Raw genomic sequence first — 19308 nt, 5'->3', positions numbered from 1 at the left:
GGGCCGGGCTCCTCACGTGACCCCGCCATGGTAGGCGGTGGCGGGGAGGGCGCGCGGCCGCCTCCTCGTCCCGGCCCGCCCCGCCTCCCCCCCCCGCCCCGCGCTCCCCAGTCGCCAGCGGCGCCGCGCCGGCCGGCGGGGGAGGCCATGGACTGAGGGGCATCATGGGCGCCAAGGAGTCCCGCATCGGCTTCCTCACCTACGACGAGGCCCTGCGGAGGGGTGAGGGCGGCGGCGCGGGGGGGAGCGGCGGTGGGGGGGGAGGGGGGGGGGGAGAGCAGCGCGGCGGGGAAGTGTGTGTGTGTGTGTGTGTGGGGGGGGGGGGCCGCTCTGCCCCTGTCAGCGGGCGGCTCCTCGCACCACCATGACAGACCCCGGCGCGGAGGCACTTGCGCCGTTCCTCTGCTTCACGCTCCTTCCCCGCCCCCTTCCTCTCCTTCCACTCCCCCCCCCCCCCCAGTTATATTTATTTATTTACCTCCCCTGTCTTAATAACGGGGCCCGGGCAGCACCCGCGGGGAGGATCCCCCCTCCCTCGGCAGCCGGTGCCGTCCCGCTCCCTCAGCCGGGCGGGAGGGGCAGAGGCACCCGGCGGGCGCTGCTGCCGCCAAACCCTCCCGCTGTCTCGCAGCCCTCGGCCTTCCCTTTGCTCCCCCAGCTCCCTTCCCCCCCCCCGAAAAAAACCCAAAAAAAACAGAAAACCAAAAAAACAAAAAAACCCAAACCATCAACCCCCAAACCGGCGCCGGGGAATCCCGCCATCCCGATGCGCCGGGACCCGCCGCGCCGCTCGGCTCCCCGCGCTGCCTGTCACCTCCCGGCTCCTTATGTTTACTTGCTGCTGCCCGTGATGGGGAGCACGCATCTTGCAGCTCTAGGTTGAAAAATGGATGTAGCTCGCGTGGTTTGTGAGATATGTGGCTGGTTTAGCCCTGTTTCTGGATCCCTCCTGGAGGATTTAAAGGCGAACGAGCAAAGGGAAAACATAAACAAGCCAAACGCTGAACCACTTGCAGCTGCAGGGCTCCAAGGCGACAGGCAAGCTACACCCTGTCAGCTACCTTGCTCTAGAACTGATATCCAAGTCCAAGGACAAAGAGGGACAGTAATTTTCAGCAGTAAATGGTTTGCAGGGAGGACAGTTTTTTATAATTGTTGCTCTATTATGCATTCATGTGATGCAGGGCAAACAGTTAAGGCAGTTCACCTGTTTGATATTTAAAGCGCTGGCAAAATTTGTAAGCTCAAACCAATACATGGCTGCCCTTTTTATTTCTGCTTACATCTGAGAAGCAATGTAATGATTGATAAGGGAAAACTGGGAGGGAACACTGAGTGTTAATTGAAAGAGAACTAAATTAATGTGAAATGGGATTTTTATTAAATATTTTTGGTTGTTTTTTTTTTTTTTTTTCACGGTGGAGGCTCTGAGGGATGCAATGTCAAAGAGGAAATGAAGCAATGTACTCTCAAGCAGAATAAACAAATACACGATTCAAACTCCCTTTCGTTACAGATTTTAAACATAACAGCCTTGAAGAATTTTCCTTATAGTGAAAGTATAGGAAGTCTTTAAGAGCATTAGTGAATGATGTATTTTTAGAAGAGCTGGAGTTACAAATGTAGCTTGGTAGAGGTGTGAAGTTGAATATAACAGGAAGTGTTTGGAATAAGCTCTTTGGTGGAAAATACATTCATTTGGTCAAGAGGTACATTCCAAAGTTCATAAATAAAAACCCCAAATGTTTTGAATTTTAAAGTTAGATTTAAACTTGTATACTGTTTCAAAATCTAGGAAGTTGATCTGAATGTTTCATAGTTAAAAGTTTATTTGACATGAAATTGATTGCTTTAAAGTTATTTAAAATTATTTCTTGCACAGTGAATGTAATATTTTTCTTTGGTGTTATTCTATCCGTATGAGGCATTTAATACTGTTTTTCTGTAGGAGAACAGAAAGGTTGTTTTAGGCTCTCTAATATAAATTGATGTTTTGCTAAATAACTATGTTGTTTACTTAACCAGTGAATCATTGTATGTATAAAACAATCTAGTTATCAAAACATTATCTGTTAGGCCATTCTTACTTGCACATAATCTTGCTGGAACTTGTGGCATTTCTGTGGACACAAACAGCAAACAGCAGTAATGGATAAACATTAAAAAAGAAAGCCAAATATACTGACGTCCAATTAGATCTGCCTTTCCTAACATTGTGTCCTGGTCATTAAATGCTGAGAAAGCTTTATATTGGGTGATATTGTACAAATTCTTCAACTGTGAATTCTTCATATGTAATCAATGGTGGTTAACTAGTAGAAGTAGCGATCACGCAGAGCGTTTTGATCATATTTTTGAGACACTAGTTTTAATTTCAGTTGTTCAGAATATCTGGAAAAATGCAATGAATACTGCTGGTTCTGCAAGCTGTAGAAAATAAGGCTCACTTTTAAGCTGCGAGTGGCTGCGATTTTATTTATTGCAATTCCATTTTGGGAGTAACCAAAGGTTGTGAAGGTGAGGAGAGTTTTTGTGGTTAAACACTCACAATATAAATAACTGTAGCTAAAATGTAACTTCTATTCAAGGAGATGAAAATGTGAGAGCAGTCTGGTGTTAATGGCCTTTTTCACCCTTGAGAGTGAGATGGTACTGCGATTATTTTTTTTTTTATTGCTCATTGGCACAGACAGCTGGCCGCTTGCGTAGTGGATGACAAGGCCGTGTGGATGGGCATGATGAAGTCGTCTTGTGTCCACCGGTGCAGGTCACACTGAGTCTTGTCAGTCTCCCTTTTTCCCTGTAAAATCTGTGTCTGGTTGCGTAGTTTGAGAGTGAAAAGTAAGGGATGCTATTTTAGACATCTCTTGTTATGAATATTACTAAATGATGTTCATCTTATTTATAGTAGCCAGAGGCACTACTTTTCCTGTTGCTGTGTCAAAGGTATGGGTTCTGAACTTGGGGTGAAAGCTCTTCCTGATCCTGTAGACCTCCTTCAGAGGATGACTTCTTTGTAAGGAGGAGAAATTCATGGACAGATCATTATAGGTGAAGTAAAAGAAGTGTTTCATTCCAAACTGGGCATAAGATTATTGGTTATTTTATCAAACTGAGTTTGGGCTGGCATAAACTGGTAACGTGGCCCTTGAATTTGTTGCTTTTTTTCTTATCCCTCAGCTTCAACAGCAGTTTTCTTCCCAAGGCAGCAAGTCAGGCAGGCTCACTCAGTATCCCTTTTTGGTTTGGTGCCTTTTCCAACGCGTGCCTCTCATTTCCGACTCTTCTGCTGCCATTCTGTTCGTCAGGCTGCCTGGCTGCTCGCTCCTGAGAATTGCCCAGTGTTAGGCCTTGCCTTATCTTTTACTTGTTCTGCTGTCAGCCTTGACACCTGATTTCTTAAAGGGCTGTCTTTGGGCCAAGAAAATGAAGAACTTTCTGTTAGTATTGTATTAGCTCCTTCACAGCAGCTCCTGCACTATGCTGTGTGGTGTATAAAGCACTTTAAAGATTACCCAGCAGAGAGATGGCAATGTTGTATTGATGGCCATTTTATTTCAGATCTCTAAGGATTGTATTTTTGAGTGACTGTTAATGTATTCTGCTTAAGTAACTTTCAGAATATAATCACAGACTGAGCGTAAATTTATGAAGGTACTTGAAAATTATGAGATTATAGAATCTATAGTCAAAAGTTTCTGTGAATGCCTCTTAGAGCAGATCATGCTAACTCAGGCCATTTTCAGCTTATATATGCTAAATATTGAGTCAGGTAACCACTTAAACAAAAGAAATGTCAATGAATAATCATGAATCTGTCAAATTTGTGCCAGAGAGGAAGATGGGGTTTTCTTTCTGCTTAAAGCAAGGTAAAATTTTTGTTGCTTGTATGCTGAGATGGAAGAAGTGGGAAGTGCCACAACGTCAGTGTGGTCAGTGAGTGTACTGTTTGGAGAAATGACTGGCTGCTGATAGATCCGTTTCATTGTGTCTTGTTTTGTGCACTATGATCTCTGAGAAAAAGATCAAAAAGAACAAAAATAATCCCATCTTTCAAAAATGCACCTGCAATTAAAACGCCAGCTAATATTGAGGCAAAACTTGCAGGTGTATCAATTTCACAGGATTTGCCTCTGGAGAGGTCACGAAATTGTAGTTTTTGAAGACAGTTTTCTTTCCTATTTGTGTATCTCAAAGATGCCACCAACTGGAGAACAACAAGCCCGTTAAAGCAATGAAAACCCACTTTAATCCACAAAAAGGATAGTTAGTATGCTTTCCAATAATGACTAATGTTATCTGATGGGCAGAGGATAAATCTTGCTAATGACCTTCTGTGTCTTGATTGAGTTTGAAAAATAGCTACATTTGTTTTATTTAAATCAAGACATATATATCTGGTATCTGATCATTGACATCCTCAAGCATATAGATATAATAAATCTGACAAAAGAATGATGGAAAACTTGTGTAAATATATAATCATCCATTTGAGGTTGTCTTGATCTCAACCTGGTGAGAAAATCCATCCACTCAGCCCTTGAGCCCTACCTTTTATTACTCCAGACTGTGAAATTAACTTCTAAACTCCCAGATGCATTTTTAGGAAAAATTATTAGGGAATCGTTTTAGTGGTTTATTCTCTTCTTTCTGTATCCCATGAAGGCATATATCTACCTTCTTTTCTCTAAGACCTGAAAAACAGTGCTTGAACACTGTAGGTAGGTGAACATTCTTCAGGATATGTTGTTTTCTGGGGGTATAAACCTGTGCCCTTCAGTTTAAGGAGCTTGGAGTTTTCAGATGCATGCAGTGAAAATGCCTAGATCTCTCTCAGCCGTTTGTTTTTTTTTTTTTTTTTTTTTAGCAGCTATCAGAATGAATAGGATCCACTGTTGAGACAGCCTAGATTATACAGCGAGGCTTGTTATGTCAGCCAGTATTTGATGGCTTTAGGGCTCTGTCATATGATTAAAGCAGGTACGAATGCATAGCTTCACACTTCCTGTTTATAAATCTGTAGAGCTGCAAGTAGCTGCTCAAATTCACAGAGCAGTAATTATTTCACAACTTTGTCATTCAGTTCTGATGCTTGTTTGGGGAGGATACCTCAGTAGTCTCTGCTGAACATGTACTACAGTGCCCAAGTGACTTGAGGAATTCTGCTTAAACTTCCATGAACTGATGAGAAGAGGCTGCTATTAGGAGAGGTTATTGATCTGTAATTCTTCTATCTGTGAAGTTGCAGTGACCACTTTCTCTTCTTTTACTTCAGGTTCCAAGTTTAGAGAAGTGTACTCAGTGGTTTTCAACCTCTTCTTACTTACAGCTGTCCAAGTTATTTCCTATTGGAAATGAGGAACATTTGTATAGTGAACTTATGTTAACTAACAGTAAGTTTCCTTTCCTGAGATGCCTTTTGTGATCTTTAGAAGTTCTTTATGAAATACCAGTTGAAAGCGTATGAATTAGAGGAAAAGGTTGCCTTCTGCTTAGGCTTCTATGAGTGCTGTGGTTCTGAGGGAGCTGATCGCATAACTTTTAGTAGGTTTTTAGTAATTCTTAGATGATTCCCAAGTCCAGCTGTATCTAGCATGGCAGTAACTTGGTGAGAAAATGCTCTGGTGTTGGATGTGCACACAGTGATGCAAGTCTCATAGAAAAGGATTTAAGAGTGCAGGCATTTCATAAAGACGAAACAGTTGAACATCTTGAAGCAAAAAGCCCTCAAAACCTTGAAATATGATTCAGTAAAAGTTGGAAGTCCTCTGGTTTCTCACTTCAGCCAGTGCATCATGTCTCTAAATAATAGTAGTCTCGTAATATTAGATGCATTTTTGTCCTGTCGGCATGTTACTGGAGATTCAAATCAAAGCGGTCAGGAAAGCTGCCAAATGAGCATAAGTAGATAATATTCCAGCCATGGTGGCTGGAAGTTAAAGGATAAGCTGAACAAATCCTCATTTTGAGTGTTAAACATCTTGATGTAAGCTAAAAGTACACTATCGGACTATTATATACATAATGTATTTTCTTATATTGATGTAGGCTAAAATTGAGTACTCAAAACATTTACTTCTTTATAGATTATATGCCAATATATCTCAAAGCTCATATACCTGTTGCTTGTTCTGCTTTGTTTCTTGTATTTTAATCAATGAAATCAGTTATTTTCATGGTCATCTCCTTCTAATCAGTTTCTAGTTTTTACGTTAACAGCAGGCCTTTTTTTTTGTTTTGTTTCTGTTTGGTTTTTTGTTTTTGTTTTTTTTGGTGTTTTGTTTTGTTTTGGTTTTTTTTAAATATACATGCCCAGGGGAAGTTGTTGGACTTTCATCCTTAGAGGTTTTCAAGACCTGCCTGGACAAAGCCTTCCACAAGCTGGTTTGAGTTCAGTGTTGACCCATTTACAAGCACAAGGTTGAACTAGGGGACCTCCCGAGATACTTTCCAACCTGATAGATTCTGTGAAATATTTCTGTTCATCTTTCATTTTGTAAATCCTTGTTTTTGTGAAATACAGCATCAGGGTCCTAAATCTACCTGACGTTGTCTCACAGAGAAAATAAAATAAGACAAAAATAGAAACTAAGAAGCTTTTCAAAATGATGTGAAGCATCTCTAATGAAATGTGAAAGAAAAAAAAAAAAACAAACCAAGGGGGCTACTTGAGTCCTGTTGTACTTGACCTGTAACAGTATCAGGCTTTCTGGCTGCTGGCAGTATGGGAGAAATGAGTAAAATAACCCTCACTCCCTTCTGTTGAAAGGGAAGCCAGCCTACTGTATCATTTCATAAAATAAGCAAGGCATTCAATTCTTCAGTATTCAAAAAAATAAAATCACATTAAAAAAATGGGCCTGTGAAGGGATGACAAGCTTTGTGAGAATAAAAAGGAACATAGCATTAGCAACTAATGTGATTAGGTGAGGCATCGTATGTCTAATTCTATAAATTAAGGTTATTGTACAACTGCTGCTTTCTGATGGCACTGATTATGATTTTTCTGTATTTGAAAAAAGCAGATGTTAAAAATGTCTGTCTTTCTAAAAATGACAGAATATCTTCTGAAAACTGAGTATATTTTCGGTTAGGTTGCGAATTCATACATTTGTTCTACCTAATTTGGTATACAGGGAGTGCCAGGTAAGTCTAATAAGTTGTATGTCCTTGAGCTCTTATCATGGCATCTGTATGACTTAGCTACCAATTATTTTTAAAATAATCCTGCTCTTTTTTGGTCCAAGAAGAAATTCAAAATACAGTGAGCGTACAGAAAAGAAATGGAGGAGGGGTAGGACAAATGTTGCATTTTCAAATACCGGAATTGTTTCCGTCCGCTAAGGTATTTCAAGGACTGTTGTGAACCAGAGCCTGCTCAGTTGGGTTTTTTAGGGCCTCCTGGCTTATTTAACAGTAGTCTGTTAATTTTAAAGATTTGCTCAGCAGGAAGCTGTTCATCTGCTTGAGTCCTACCGGGCCAGGTAGGCCCTGTGCTCCTCCTTGGGTTGGGAGCTGCCGTCTGGTTTTACTGGGACTGACTGAGGGCCTGGGAGCGCACCAAGAAATGTTTGGTGTCTCGCCATGAAACCTTAGAGTTGGGTACTTACGGACACCTGTGAAGTGAAGTTGTGTTCTTAACAACTAGAAGAAGCATTAGAGTTTTTCTGCCTGTCTTTGAATAATAGTGAAGTTGTGTTCTTAATGAGTAGAAGTGTTCCAGTCTTTCTGCCTGTCCTTGACTGATAATTCTTTGCCTTTGTAACGAGTGTGGTGTTTGCTGCCCACTTTGTTACTGCACTCTCGGTAGCTAGCGGTACTAAACTAAACTTAGAGAATTATTTTGAATAATGCAGGACTTGGTGTTCAGTGGAGGCTACTGAGGAGCACACAGTGTTTGATTTGAACTGCCCGACCTCTCTTTAAGTGAGCTCTGGTTGGGTGTTGACTGCTAGCGGGGTTCTTCAGGGAGCATCCGATGAGATGGAAAGTGTACTGAAGGTATATATGTGCAGGTCTTCAAGTTCTGCATGCGTGTTTTCAGAACTGCATTTTACAATCCAGTCTTGGATATTGTTCATAACAAAACTGGTAATTTCCTAGTTTAAGTTTCTATATAGGAAAGTAAGTTCCGGAGGTTAATTCGAAATAAGACTTTCAATTTTTAAGTATTTAAAAATCAAGTTATTTCTTAATTTGTTACATTGCTTGAAGCAGTTGCTTTTTCTTTAAGTTATACTTAGGCTGAATTACTGTGAATGTCCATGTGATATTTGCAGTATTGAAGAACTACAAAAAACATCTTTAACATTTAATTTTCATATGAAAAGATCATTTACATAATGAGACAATGAAGCCTTTGGGCAAAGATGAATGTAGAAGAAAAATCCATTAAGGTAGATTCTGCCTAAGAGTTTTAAATGGTCTAATTCGCAAAACTTTGAATACTATGTTATTGCTAGCACTTACTGGAAGAAAAATACCCTGCTTGCCTAAAGAGTGGCAAAATCCTAATGCACATTCTCTTTTGTGATTTCTTCAGGGACATCTTACTTTGGTTAGTGATGACTGTGTCTCTATAGCTTTAGTGTTTTCAGCTTAGCTGTGTAATAATACTTAGCATTTCTTTTTTATGTAATGAATCCTAACACCTCTGAGAAGTGGGGGTTTTTATGAGCTTGTGTTCACAATTGAGCAGGGCTGGCATAGTCCTTATAGGTGGGGACATGTTTGAGAAGAGTGCATCTCTTCTAACTGCAGTTTTATTAAACTGGTGTAAAAGCTCTTCTGGATTACTGGTTCTTACTTGGATATAAGCTGGGTTCACATCTTGGTTGGAATATTGTTCTTTGTCTGCATCTAGTTTTTGTAGAAGTTTGTCAAATCTGTTTAAAAACTGATGCAGGTTATGATTAATCAAATCATTTTTCTGCGTAGACTGTTCAGTCATTCATTATAATGACAATAAAAAAAGTTCCTTCATTATTTTAGCATAGTACTGACATGTGGCTGAGTTCCAGGAGATAGAGATGTGCATTTCTTGGTTAAATAATCTAGTAGTTTTACAAAATTCCTTTCTTTTAAAAATATGCTAACATTTACAACAATGCTTTTGTTTGGTTTTGCGATAAAATAGGATATGCTTGAGAAGGGTTTGGACAAATGATAATCGAGGCAGTTTGTAATGACCGGGGTTTATTTCCCATTGTATACATTACTTAATGTAAAAATGGTGAAAGCACTGAAGTAGTTTACCTGAATCATTACCTCCACTAAAATGATTAGCTATCACAGGTAGGGTGACTTTGGCATATCAAGTGACATGCCGTGATCTCTGGGGTGTTTAAATCCTCCCCTCCCTTCTCCTTTTAGCCTGTCACAGCACATAACAAGCCTCTCCTGTCACATGGAACCGTGCTGACGAGGCTGACCACTCATTGTGCTTACCGTGTGATGTATTTGGGGCAAAATAATGATCTCTTTTCTGGAATGGTATTCCTAAGCTGCATCCGTTAACGTGTTCACCAGTGCAGTAAGGTGGAACGCACAGCAAACCACCCAGAGTTTCGGGGACAAGGATGCTGTTGAAAGTAACAGGACAGCCCCGAACTCGTAACGGGTGACCTTGGACAAACTGGCAGAATATGGGCAGAAACATCATCTGGCTTTGCTTGTTGCCATATGCTTTGATTTTGACTTTTAGAATGGTTTTAAAGAGTCAGTGAGACACTCTGTACCTTAAAAAGGGATTTAACTTCTCTTCTGGTCAGGTTGGCTGCAGGTGCGTGTCATGAGCGGCAGAGAAAGGCGGTGTAGGACTGGTCTGGAGTGAGGCAGCCACATCAGCCCTCGGGGTGCTGTACGTGCTTCTAACCAGTGGCTGCGAAGGGAAAACGAAGCTATACTTTTCGGTGTCTTGTATAACTTTTATTTTGAAGATTTTTTTTTTTTTTTTTTTTTTAAAAAGTCCAAATCCTTTGAAGCTGTTTCACTCAGTTAGGAGTCTGATTTGGACCCAGAAGTTATGAGAGGCAATATCACCAGGCCAAAATAAGAGATAATTGCATTCTCTATAAAAACGTATTCCTCATTCTTTAAAAACTAAACCGATTTTGAATTCTTCCTCACAAGCTGTGTTTTTTATTCACATTGTATCTATCTATTTGTTAGCTGGTCTTTTAGTTGTCATCCAGTCATACAGTTTAATTTCATGTGAAGTATTTAATATAGAATGTATGGTTACATTTCTTTTGTATTTTGAATTGATATTCCTTATCTTAATTTATAGTGATAATGGAAATGCTCCAGTTTTATCCTTTGGGAGACTGCTTTGGCGGCAAGTCATGAACTGAAATACTTTAACAGGTATATGCTGCTGTCTCAGAGGAACTCTACAAGTGATCACAAGACTGATTTAGTTGGATTTTTTGAGAGTTGTTTTAAATGATCAATTTTACTGCAATAGTTTGGAGAAATTATTCTTTTAAAATTCTGAAACTTGATTGAAAAAAATGTGGAAGAAACTCAGAAAGCTAAGCAGAACAGGAAGTGCCAGATTTAATAAGTGTGTGGATGTTGAGAAAAAGAACTGAAAGTATTGGGATAGTAATTATGAGAACTTCAGTTTTGCAGATTAAATTTGTTCTAAAAATGAACTTGAATATGGCATCATGAATCTATTTTGGACTGAAGAAGTACATCCTTTCAATCCATGTTTCTAGTTGTTACGTGTTATCCAGAAACAAAATCTTATTCTGCACTGGAAATTTCCTAGTCTTGTAAAGAAGACTTTTTTTTTTTTTTTTTTTTTTTTGTTTTCCCTAACAATGTGGTACAGTTAAATCCTGGATTTTAGTTAAAAACTTAGAAAAGTTGATTTGCACTTCACATAGCTGAAGCTGCATTGCTTTCAGAAAAATCCACAGTAGCAGTTAGTGCAGTCAGTATAGCCTGCTCTGTATTCTGTGAGGATGTTAACGAAGGTTGTTATCAGTGGAAGAGTCATATAAGGACTTTTTTGTCCCTGTTTTCCAATCTTGCAGCTAACAACATGATTTTTCTTTTCCTAAAGAATTATAATTGATCTTTTTGCTACTAACAAATTCCCCACTTTTTTGTGTTACCTGCAGCTCAGTGTTGCCTTCTAATCACCTTGCTTTAGCTGTGTAAATGTCTTGTGTGAACTAATCTTGTTCTTTAACTAATGAGTAGATTGCAATGCAGATAGGTTAAAGGAAGAAGGAACCACAATACACACTAATGCTAATATAGAACACTGGCTAAATACCTGCAGAAGTCTGAGTATTAAAAGAATAGAGGTTAAAAAGCAGAATATAAATGTTTTTTAAAAATCTCTTCATATAAAACATTCATAATTTATTATGTAAATGTACTGCTTCTAATAGAGGCTGTAATGTCCTTGGGGATATCTTGTGAGTCTCTTCAGGGATTCAGGGGGAGAGTCCAACTGCTGAAGCTATTCAGGGCATTGCAGCTCTTTGGCGTTAAGTCTTTCTAATACCTTTTCTGTTTCTCTGCTTCTCTTCTGCGAAACAATGGATGGTGTGTTTATATGAAAGTCTGAAATTTGAGTCATCACATCAATCTAAACTAATCAGTGACAGTAAAATTACTGGAAGGTGGTTTCCCATACAGCTGTTAACAGTGTATTTAAGTACGTTCTTTCATTTCTCTGAATGTAGGACCTTAGGAATAGTGTGCATATAATGATGAGTATAAAATTTTGTAATAAAGCATAAATATGCTTAAAACTAGTAGGACATCTTTCAGGAAAGTTCTACAAAATATTAGTCCTTGGATGTTAATGGAGAATTCTCTTAACAGGAGATGCAGCAGTGGAAATGGAGTTTGGAAATAGTGATGCTAATTTCTTGCTATTGTCTGTTAACAAAAAATAAATATCTCTGATTCAGTTCTTAGTGCTCTCCCAAACGTGTAATAGGGTCCCAGAACTAACCACATGTTAGCTTTTATTTTGATTCTTGACTATATAGGCTAATGTCTCTATTTGTGATTCCGCTTTTATTTTTCAGCCATTCACAGATTGTGTAGCAAACTTGTTATCATGTGTTTGTAACAGTGTAACAGAAGACATAAATTTGTGACCTGACACTAAAATAGTTCACTTTTCATCTGAGTTTGAGGTTATATTTTAGATGTATCCCCAGGAGTTGAGAATAGGAACGCTCAAAATATAGAACCTTTTATTGTCCATCAGCTATTTGTATACAAACATGTGTGTAACGTGTTTGTGCCAAAACGCTTGATTTCTAAGGGAGTAATATTTTTCTTCTAACTTTAGAAATTAAGATTTAGCAGTGTATAAATATCTAAGTCTTTTATTATTCTTTACTTGTCATAGTATTGAAGTACTATGCTTAGCTAGAGTTGGCTCTTCTAGCTGCCAGAGACTAACACTTGAGTAAGGGCTAGGTCAAAACTATACCGGCAGTCGCACATTAGAACTCCTTGCCTTTAGTCCTCACTAAAAGCTAGAGGAAACACTGCCTTCCTATGTAAAAGTATCAGGTTAGGTTTAACTTTCAGGCTTTGACTATATATATATATTTTTTTTTTTTTTTTTTAATTAAAGGACAATTCATAGTATAGCTGTGTTTAGTGTCTTTGACACTGTTGGGAGAGAGGATATAAAATATTTCTAATATTACAGTTTATTTGGTAACAAGGTCCTTGTGTGGTTGCATTTACATAGTTGGCATTTGCCTTTGCCTTTCATGTTAATAGGCTGTTTATTTCTTGGAAATGAGTTATATAATGTAATTTTGTGTATCTTAACAAGCATAAATGTCTAGATGATTTTCACGTTGGTAATAAAGTGGAAACAGCTTTTCTGAGTTGTGACAGAAGCTGTTCAGCTTACCTATGACAAAACAAACCTTCAGCATATTTGCCAGGAAAACTGATGAAGGGACAGCTCAGAAGAGCAGTTTTGTTCCTAATCTAAATCGGACCAAATACCCATTCCAAATACTGAAAAGTTTGAGAACTAAAACCATCATCCTAGGAAATCAGGTACAAACTATGTAAACTATGAAGAAGCATCAGGAAATAGTAGTGGAAAGGGAAAGAAAACGAGGAATGAAGATGTTGGAAACTGGGCAATGAGCGATGACTGTGCTCAGGTGAAGGTAGGCATCCCCGACAGGGTTGTTTGCTTCTAGGGCTTCCCTAACTCCTGATTTATTTTTGTCCATGCTTCTGTCTTTTGGAGGGGAGTTCAGGGTTCTCGGTGCTGTTGCTGCAAGGTGGCTTATGCTCTGTGTTTAAACCCACATAAAACTTGTGCCTCTGCCTCCTTCCATTTTATTTTTCTGTAGTGTTTCCATGCCTGGCTGTGCTGGTCAGCTGGCAGCGTGTGTTTGTGCTTCTCCAGGGTCAGCAATAATTTATTCAGAGCATCTCGAGCAGTAAGAGCACCTCATCTTGGGAGAAGCAATAAGTGCTCTGCCAGGGGCCTGTGGCTGGGAAGGGTGGCATCCTGCGAGCAGCCAGGGCTAGCTAGAAATTGCTGTGTTCAGGTGCTGAGAATGAGTTTACTAGTTCTTTAATCGATAACAGTAATTACTTCTGTCCCTAATATTGCAGTCAGTTGCACTTAAATTTGCAATCATACGTATGGCAAAAGTTACTTTAATGATCTGCAGAGGTTTCTGAATTTTCAGGTTCTTTCAAGTTTCTTCTGTGGTTTATGGGGTTGGACTGGGAAGCATATAAAACGAGGCTCCTTTAATTCCTCAGGATATAAAATATAGCCAATAAGATTTAAGTGCTCAGATGGTGGGAGGATTATTTCACTGTTGGGGCTATTATGTAGCAATTCCTATCGCACTAGTCTTATGGGGAGGGTTGTCACAGAACCTGTACTGATTAGCTTTGCTTGAAGCAAACATAATCCAAATAGCAATGTGACAGCGTGTGCCCTGATGGAGATACTTTACAGATGGATAAAACAGGCTAATAATACTTAATGGCATTCTTTTTGAGGATGGTAACTGTGAGAAGTAAGCTCTTTGAAGATTAAAAGCGTCACATAAATGCTAAGTATTCATGTTACAGAAAATTGGCAAATCCTATTGTAATAACTAAATCTTCTTCTGCTCTCAGCACACAAGATGTTAAACCTTTGATATGCATTATGGTTAGGTCTGATAGAACCAAAAAAAGCTTTATCCTCAGGGTGATCCAATACTACCAAAACCCAAAGAATAGGTAGGAGGAAAAAAACATAACTGGATTGAATAATTTGATTAAAAAAAAAAAAATTGCCAAAACTGTGTTGCTGTTACCCTTAAATTCCTGTTACTGGTAAATGTCATGTTAAGACAATTGTCTTTAGTGTAATTTGAATGGTGCCATTTTTGATACTCTGGTTATAAAAGATTCCTTAAGAGTGGATTAATTTTTTTGTTGGGGGGGGCAGGATTTTTTTGTCCATGTTTTCCTGAAAAATATTCTCAAGTGGATTCTTTTTTGGCAGGGATGGGCGGGTGTGGAAGTTGTCTTTTTAGTCATAGCTGGTTCATTTATCTCAACTGTGTTTTGCAGTTTGTTCTTCCTTTTTGGGTTGTTCCCAAATATGCTTTACGTTCACTTGCACATTTTACCTCTTTGAGACTTTTTAGTAATTGCTTTGGTTCTTGACAACTTCATAACTGCAGCCATTAAGTCACAATAAAGACTAATGAAAAAAGTAATAAAATTTCCATGTATAACTAGGATGAGGATTCCTGGGGGAAATATTGAGCAAGTGATTACAGGGAAGATAATTGTCTGGTTAGAGAATTATATGCCCTGTGAGTTTGGTATTGAACCTGTAAAATTGTCACTTAAAAATCAAAATATTAGAATTATTAAAACCTGAGCTGGAAGTCAGGAGGAACTTGAGGTGGGTGAATTTAGCTTGCTTTCTGAAGGTTGATCAAGATGTCTGTTTTCTTACAATTCAGGTTTGGTTATTTTTAGTAAAGAATAAATGCAGTGTTATGCTGATGGTTGCAAATTATTGCTTGCTTTGTATACTTGAGATTCGCAGGGCTGTTTTGGGTTTTTTTTTTTTTTTTTTTTTTTTATTTTTTTTTTTTAAGGCCCTGACATAGCAAGCTGGTTTTCATCCAGTAGTGACACTGGAAATTCAGATTGTATGTGTGTGTGTGTTTGTAGAGGATTGTGGGCATTTTGATGCTTACCGTTCTGGGGAAAAGTACCAGCCCTACTAGATGTACTGTAAGATATTTTAGTCAGATGAGCTCAAAGTTTCTTGACCCGTCACCTTAACTGAACTTTTTATCCTCTCTGTTTTTTTCTTCCTGCCTATGCAGTAATTTGTTTCCTGTTTTGATTTTCAGCGTTGTCGATACATTGTGGTTTTCTGCCTTGATTTGGCTTTTTTTTTGCTGGTCACTGTAAACTAGAATAAATAATTTATTTCCATGTAGCCAAATGAAATATTTTAGACTTTTGAGACAAAGATTTTATCAGCTTTTTGGTGCTGTTACTGCTGTTCACACTAATGAAAGTGGTGATCTGGATGTTACTTCTTTGCTTCTGATGTAAATAGAGGTTACACATCACTGATTTGTTTTCAGCAGTCACCACTTTCACTAATAAGATGAAAGGAAAGAAAACAGACAGGCGCCTTGTTTCTGTGTCCAGTTTGTTGTAGGTCATGTTAATTGGCTGTTAGTTTATAGGGGCCATGGCAGATTAACTTCACCTACCCTCAGTTAAACTGTTGGGAATCTGTCCTTTAAACTGATTAAAGCAGCTCCTTAGTAGTAGCTTATAGTACTTTTACAGAGTACCTTAGATCATTTATCAAACATCTGCCTGATGTAGACTAGAATTTATATTCTTTTCAGTGTTGAGATAAATAAGACATGGAGAGGTTAAGTGTCTCTTGCCTGAATGTCTTGGGCAGTATTAAAAGAGTTCAAATACTGTGCTTTTTATTCTTATCCTTTACTGCAACAGACAAAATGCAGCTTTCAAAAGCATACAGTTGTATGTCATTCTGTATCACCACAGCATTTTACATAATTGTGCTTGGATTTTGAAGGGGAGGGGAAGAAGCATTGTAAAAGAAGGTGTTTTTGTGGCTGGTCTGACTTTCCTAATAAATACTAAATAGGAATTTAAAATGCATTTACGGTGCTTACTCTCATTGCACATTTCATAGGCAAGGTATATAGTAATTACGTTATATAAGATGTGATAAATCCATTAAGCCTGACTAACCACTTCTTTTAACCTTTAGACAGGCTCCCTTCAAACTGAATATTTGTTTCTTATAATGCTTAACATTCACGTGTGAACTGTTGCATCTTAAGCAGCAGTGCTTGCTCGTAAATTTTGGTGTTGCTTCTCTTCAGTGCATCTGTAAATCTTTAAACTTGTTTGCAAAGGCATTGGAGTGCAGCCATATGCTGAAAGATGGGAAGATAAGTTACTCTGTTGGTTCTTGCTGTAGGTGCAAGTTAGTTACTGGTGCCAAGCAGAGACTGTAGTGCATGACAGCTCTTAGTTTCTTGACCTCAATAGTTCCTAATGTTGCATCCTTTTTTTTTTTTTTTTTAAAAAAAAAGAAGATTTAAACTATATTCTCACAGTATTTGAATAAAACATACTATTGAGGTAATTTCTACAAACTTAGCTTGGATTCATTAGTCTCTAAGGAAGTATAGTAGAGTATGCAACGTAGATACTTCGGTTAGTGAGGAATTGGCTTTGTAACCATTTTCTTCTATCCTTTTTTTCCAAAACAAGAAGTGAACAAGCAAAAGTATCAATATTGGGTGTATTTTGTTATGTAGTCATATTTTTATGATGACTCTGTATAAATTTCACTAGCAGTCTCGTCACAGCAGAGTAACTTTTGCTGAGACAGGTATTTGCTTCCCATCTTGCTGCATTTTGCTCGGGTGTTTGTTGTATAAAGTTGTCTTGTGCTTTTCAGTATGACCTTTGTCTTGAAGTGACAGAGGTTGTGCTGTATGTTGAACATGTTACTCACAATGCATTTTAAAACTTTCCAAGATAACGACAAGGTGGGAGTGAGATTGGTGCTATAGGATGTGGAAAGAAAAAAGTTTCTAAAATGAGTAGAGAGTGTGTCTGCAAAACTTGCAGCTGTAAGGGTTGATTTTTCTCCAGATTAATTTAGTTAAACAGAACATAATGTACATCTAAAGATGTTACTTTAATGTTACAGAATGGGTATGCAAAAAGAATAGTATCTGCTGCTGGAAGAGAAACCGTGTGATACATAAATTATGGGTTTATGTACCCTATTTGGGCTACAGTTTTTATACAAAACAGACTTTAAATTTGAAAATAGTCCATTAAGCACATATAAATATTACAGAATTTGAGTACCAGGCAGTAAATGCTTCAGATAATTAACCTTGTTTTTATACACCCCTCTTAGTTTTAAGGAAGAGGAGGGCAGTAACTTCAGCTGTGTTCTCTGTCTTCTTTTTTCAAATGGAACTTACAGCTCGTGTCCAGAATGGGGATATCTAACATTAGGCTTCAACATAAATGTAGCATATTGTTTTCTGAGACAGGTTCCCTGCAGCTCATGTTTGTATCAGTGACACAGCTGGTGAGGATCCCCTCTGAAATTCCGGTCAGTTTTAGATGGGTGGCAAAATAGGGTTAAGTCTAGAGTTGGCATCTAGGCTTGCATAGTTTGAGCTTCAGATACAGTTTTATTCTGAAAGGAAAACTCCAGATGACTGGGTGATAAATATGTGTAGTGAAAACAGTGCAGAGAGGGTGGTTTCCAGCATGGGACTGTTTTGGAAGGCACCACACAGATCATTACCTGGACAGATGTGAATTTAAAAAAATAGTAGTCATAAATCCATATAAACAGCATTAAGTTTAAGTAACACTATTAAACTAAAAATATCCTCAGGAGCTGGTTGAGCTGAAGGTTCGTTACAATTACTGTAAGTTGCGGTGACATTTTTAGCTGAGGTTGCATGGTTTCATTTAAGCTTTATTAAACAAACTGGAGCTCAGATATTCCCTGGAGAGTTGGATGCAGCAGTACTCTTCTGTTAAACTGTCTTTAACTTTATTGGAAACCATCCAGCTAAGGCAGCATTGAGGAGGGTTTTATTAGTGAAGTTACCTAGACAGAATGACATAGTCTGTGACTTTTCCTTTTGTAGAAGAGACTGTTTCAATGGTGGCTTTTGGAAGTAGGCAGGTATATTTTTAAGAATTAGAATACAGTATCTAACTAATGAAACTTGGTTTTCTTATTTTGAATTAGAACCTTACAATAAAAAGTTAGCTTCTGTAGTCTTGAGGTATAAAGAATTAGGTGTGCAGTTCCAGTTGTGTTGCTTTCTCTGCAATAATATTGAGGTTGTGCCACCTGTTCCTGGTAGCAGCAATGTGGAGATGGTTTTTTCTGTGTTGACTACCGTAAACTTATTTTTGGAAGTCTTACGTGTTCTGTTTTCCACTGTCAGGTAATGAATGCAGCAGGAGTGTATCTGATAGCATGGTGTCTTTGTATGTCTAATGAAAGCAGCTTGTGAATGGTCTTTTCTTAGGTGTTTGTAGGAACTGTCTTCTGAAAGTGTTTGGTAAGACTGTGCCTCTGGAAAAAGTGAATTTACTTCATAAAAGAATATGTTAGTGTAGAAAACAGGGTTGTTATCTATGTGTACATCTAAAGGTGGGTTTAAAAATATCTCTATGGTCTATGATGCTTGCTGCGTAGGATTTGTGGCATTGAGAGATAAAAGATAGCTTGTGTGTATGTGAGTATTCTAATTTCTAATACTTTTATAATAACAGATGTATTGTTTCTAGAAATGTTGCTTTCGTAATTTAAGACAGTTTTATTTCCTCAACACGCCATCATGTTCTATGTATGTTGAATAATCGGTACTTTGGTGTGGGGGGTTTTGTATTCAGATATTTTATTTGTTTTTCAGACTCACAGTAAACATTGATAATATCTTTGATTTATGCTCTTCTCATTTCAGTAGTACTTTAATGTGCCTGGATCTAAATGTATAATGAGCTTATTTTTACAAAGCTTTGCAGATGATTTTAAATGGCCAGCTTCAGTGATGTTAGTGTGTTCTGGGGAAGGACTGGAAGTAATTGCTTACCTTTCCTGTAATTCCATGACCTGGTTTGTAGTTTCTGCATGCACAAAGTAGTATCAAGTGGTCTCTAGCACTAATAACTTGGTTTTGATATGTAACATGGTCTAGCAATGTAAACTTATCATCTACTATTAAATGA

General features: G+C 38.4%; 1 protein-coding gene across 3 annotated transcripts in view; it reads left to right on the top strand.

Annotated features, from left to right (window-relative positions):
- The first annotated feature begins 10 nt into the window (after nt 1–10).
- Nucleotides 11–19308, top strand: part of USP32 (ubiquitin specific peptidase 32) — an 80988-nt gene continuing 61690 nt past the window's right edge. For all 3 annotated transcript variants that reach the window (XM_042791486.1, XM_042791485.1, XM_042791484.1), the window contains exon 1: nt 11–222. In XM_042791486.1, the coding sequence (XP_042647420.1) occupies nt 165–222 (58 nt within the window). In that variant the 5' untranslated portion in view covers nt 11–164. The remainder of the gene's footprint in view (nt 223–19308) is intronic.

This window comes from Tyto alba, unplaced genomic scaffold (assembly GCF_018691265.1).
Source record: "Tyto alba isolate M040663 unplaced genomic scaffold, T.alba_DEE_v4.0 Super-Scaffold_19, whole genome shotgun sequence".
Taxonomy (NCBI): Eukaryota; Metazoa; Chordata; class Aves; order Strigiformes; family Tytonidae; genus Tyto; species Tyto alba.
The sequence above is the reverse complement of the archived record's forward strand: the minus strand, read 5'-3'. Positions and strand labels throughout refer to the sequence as shown.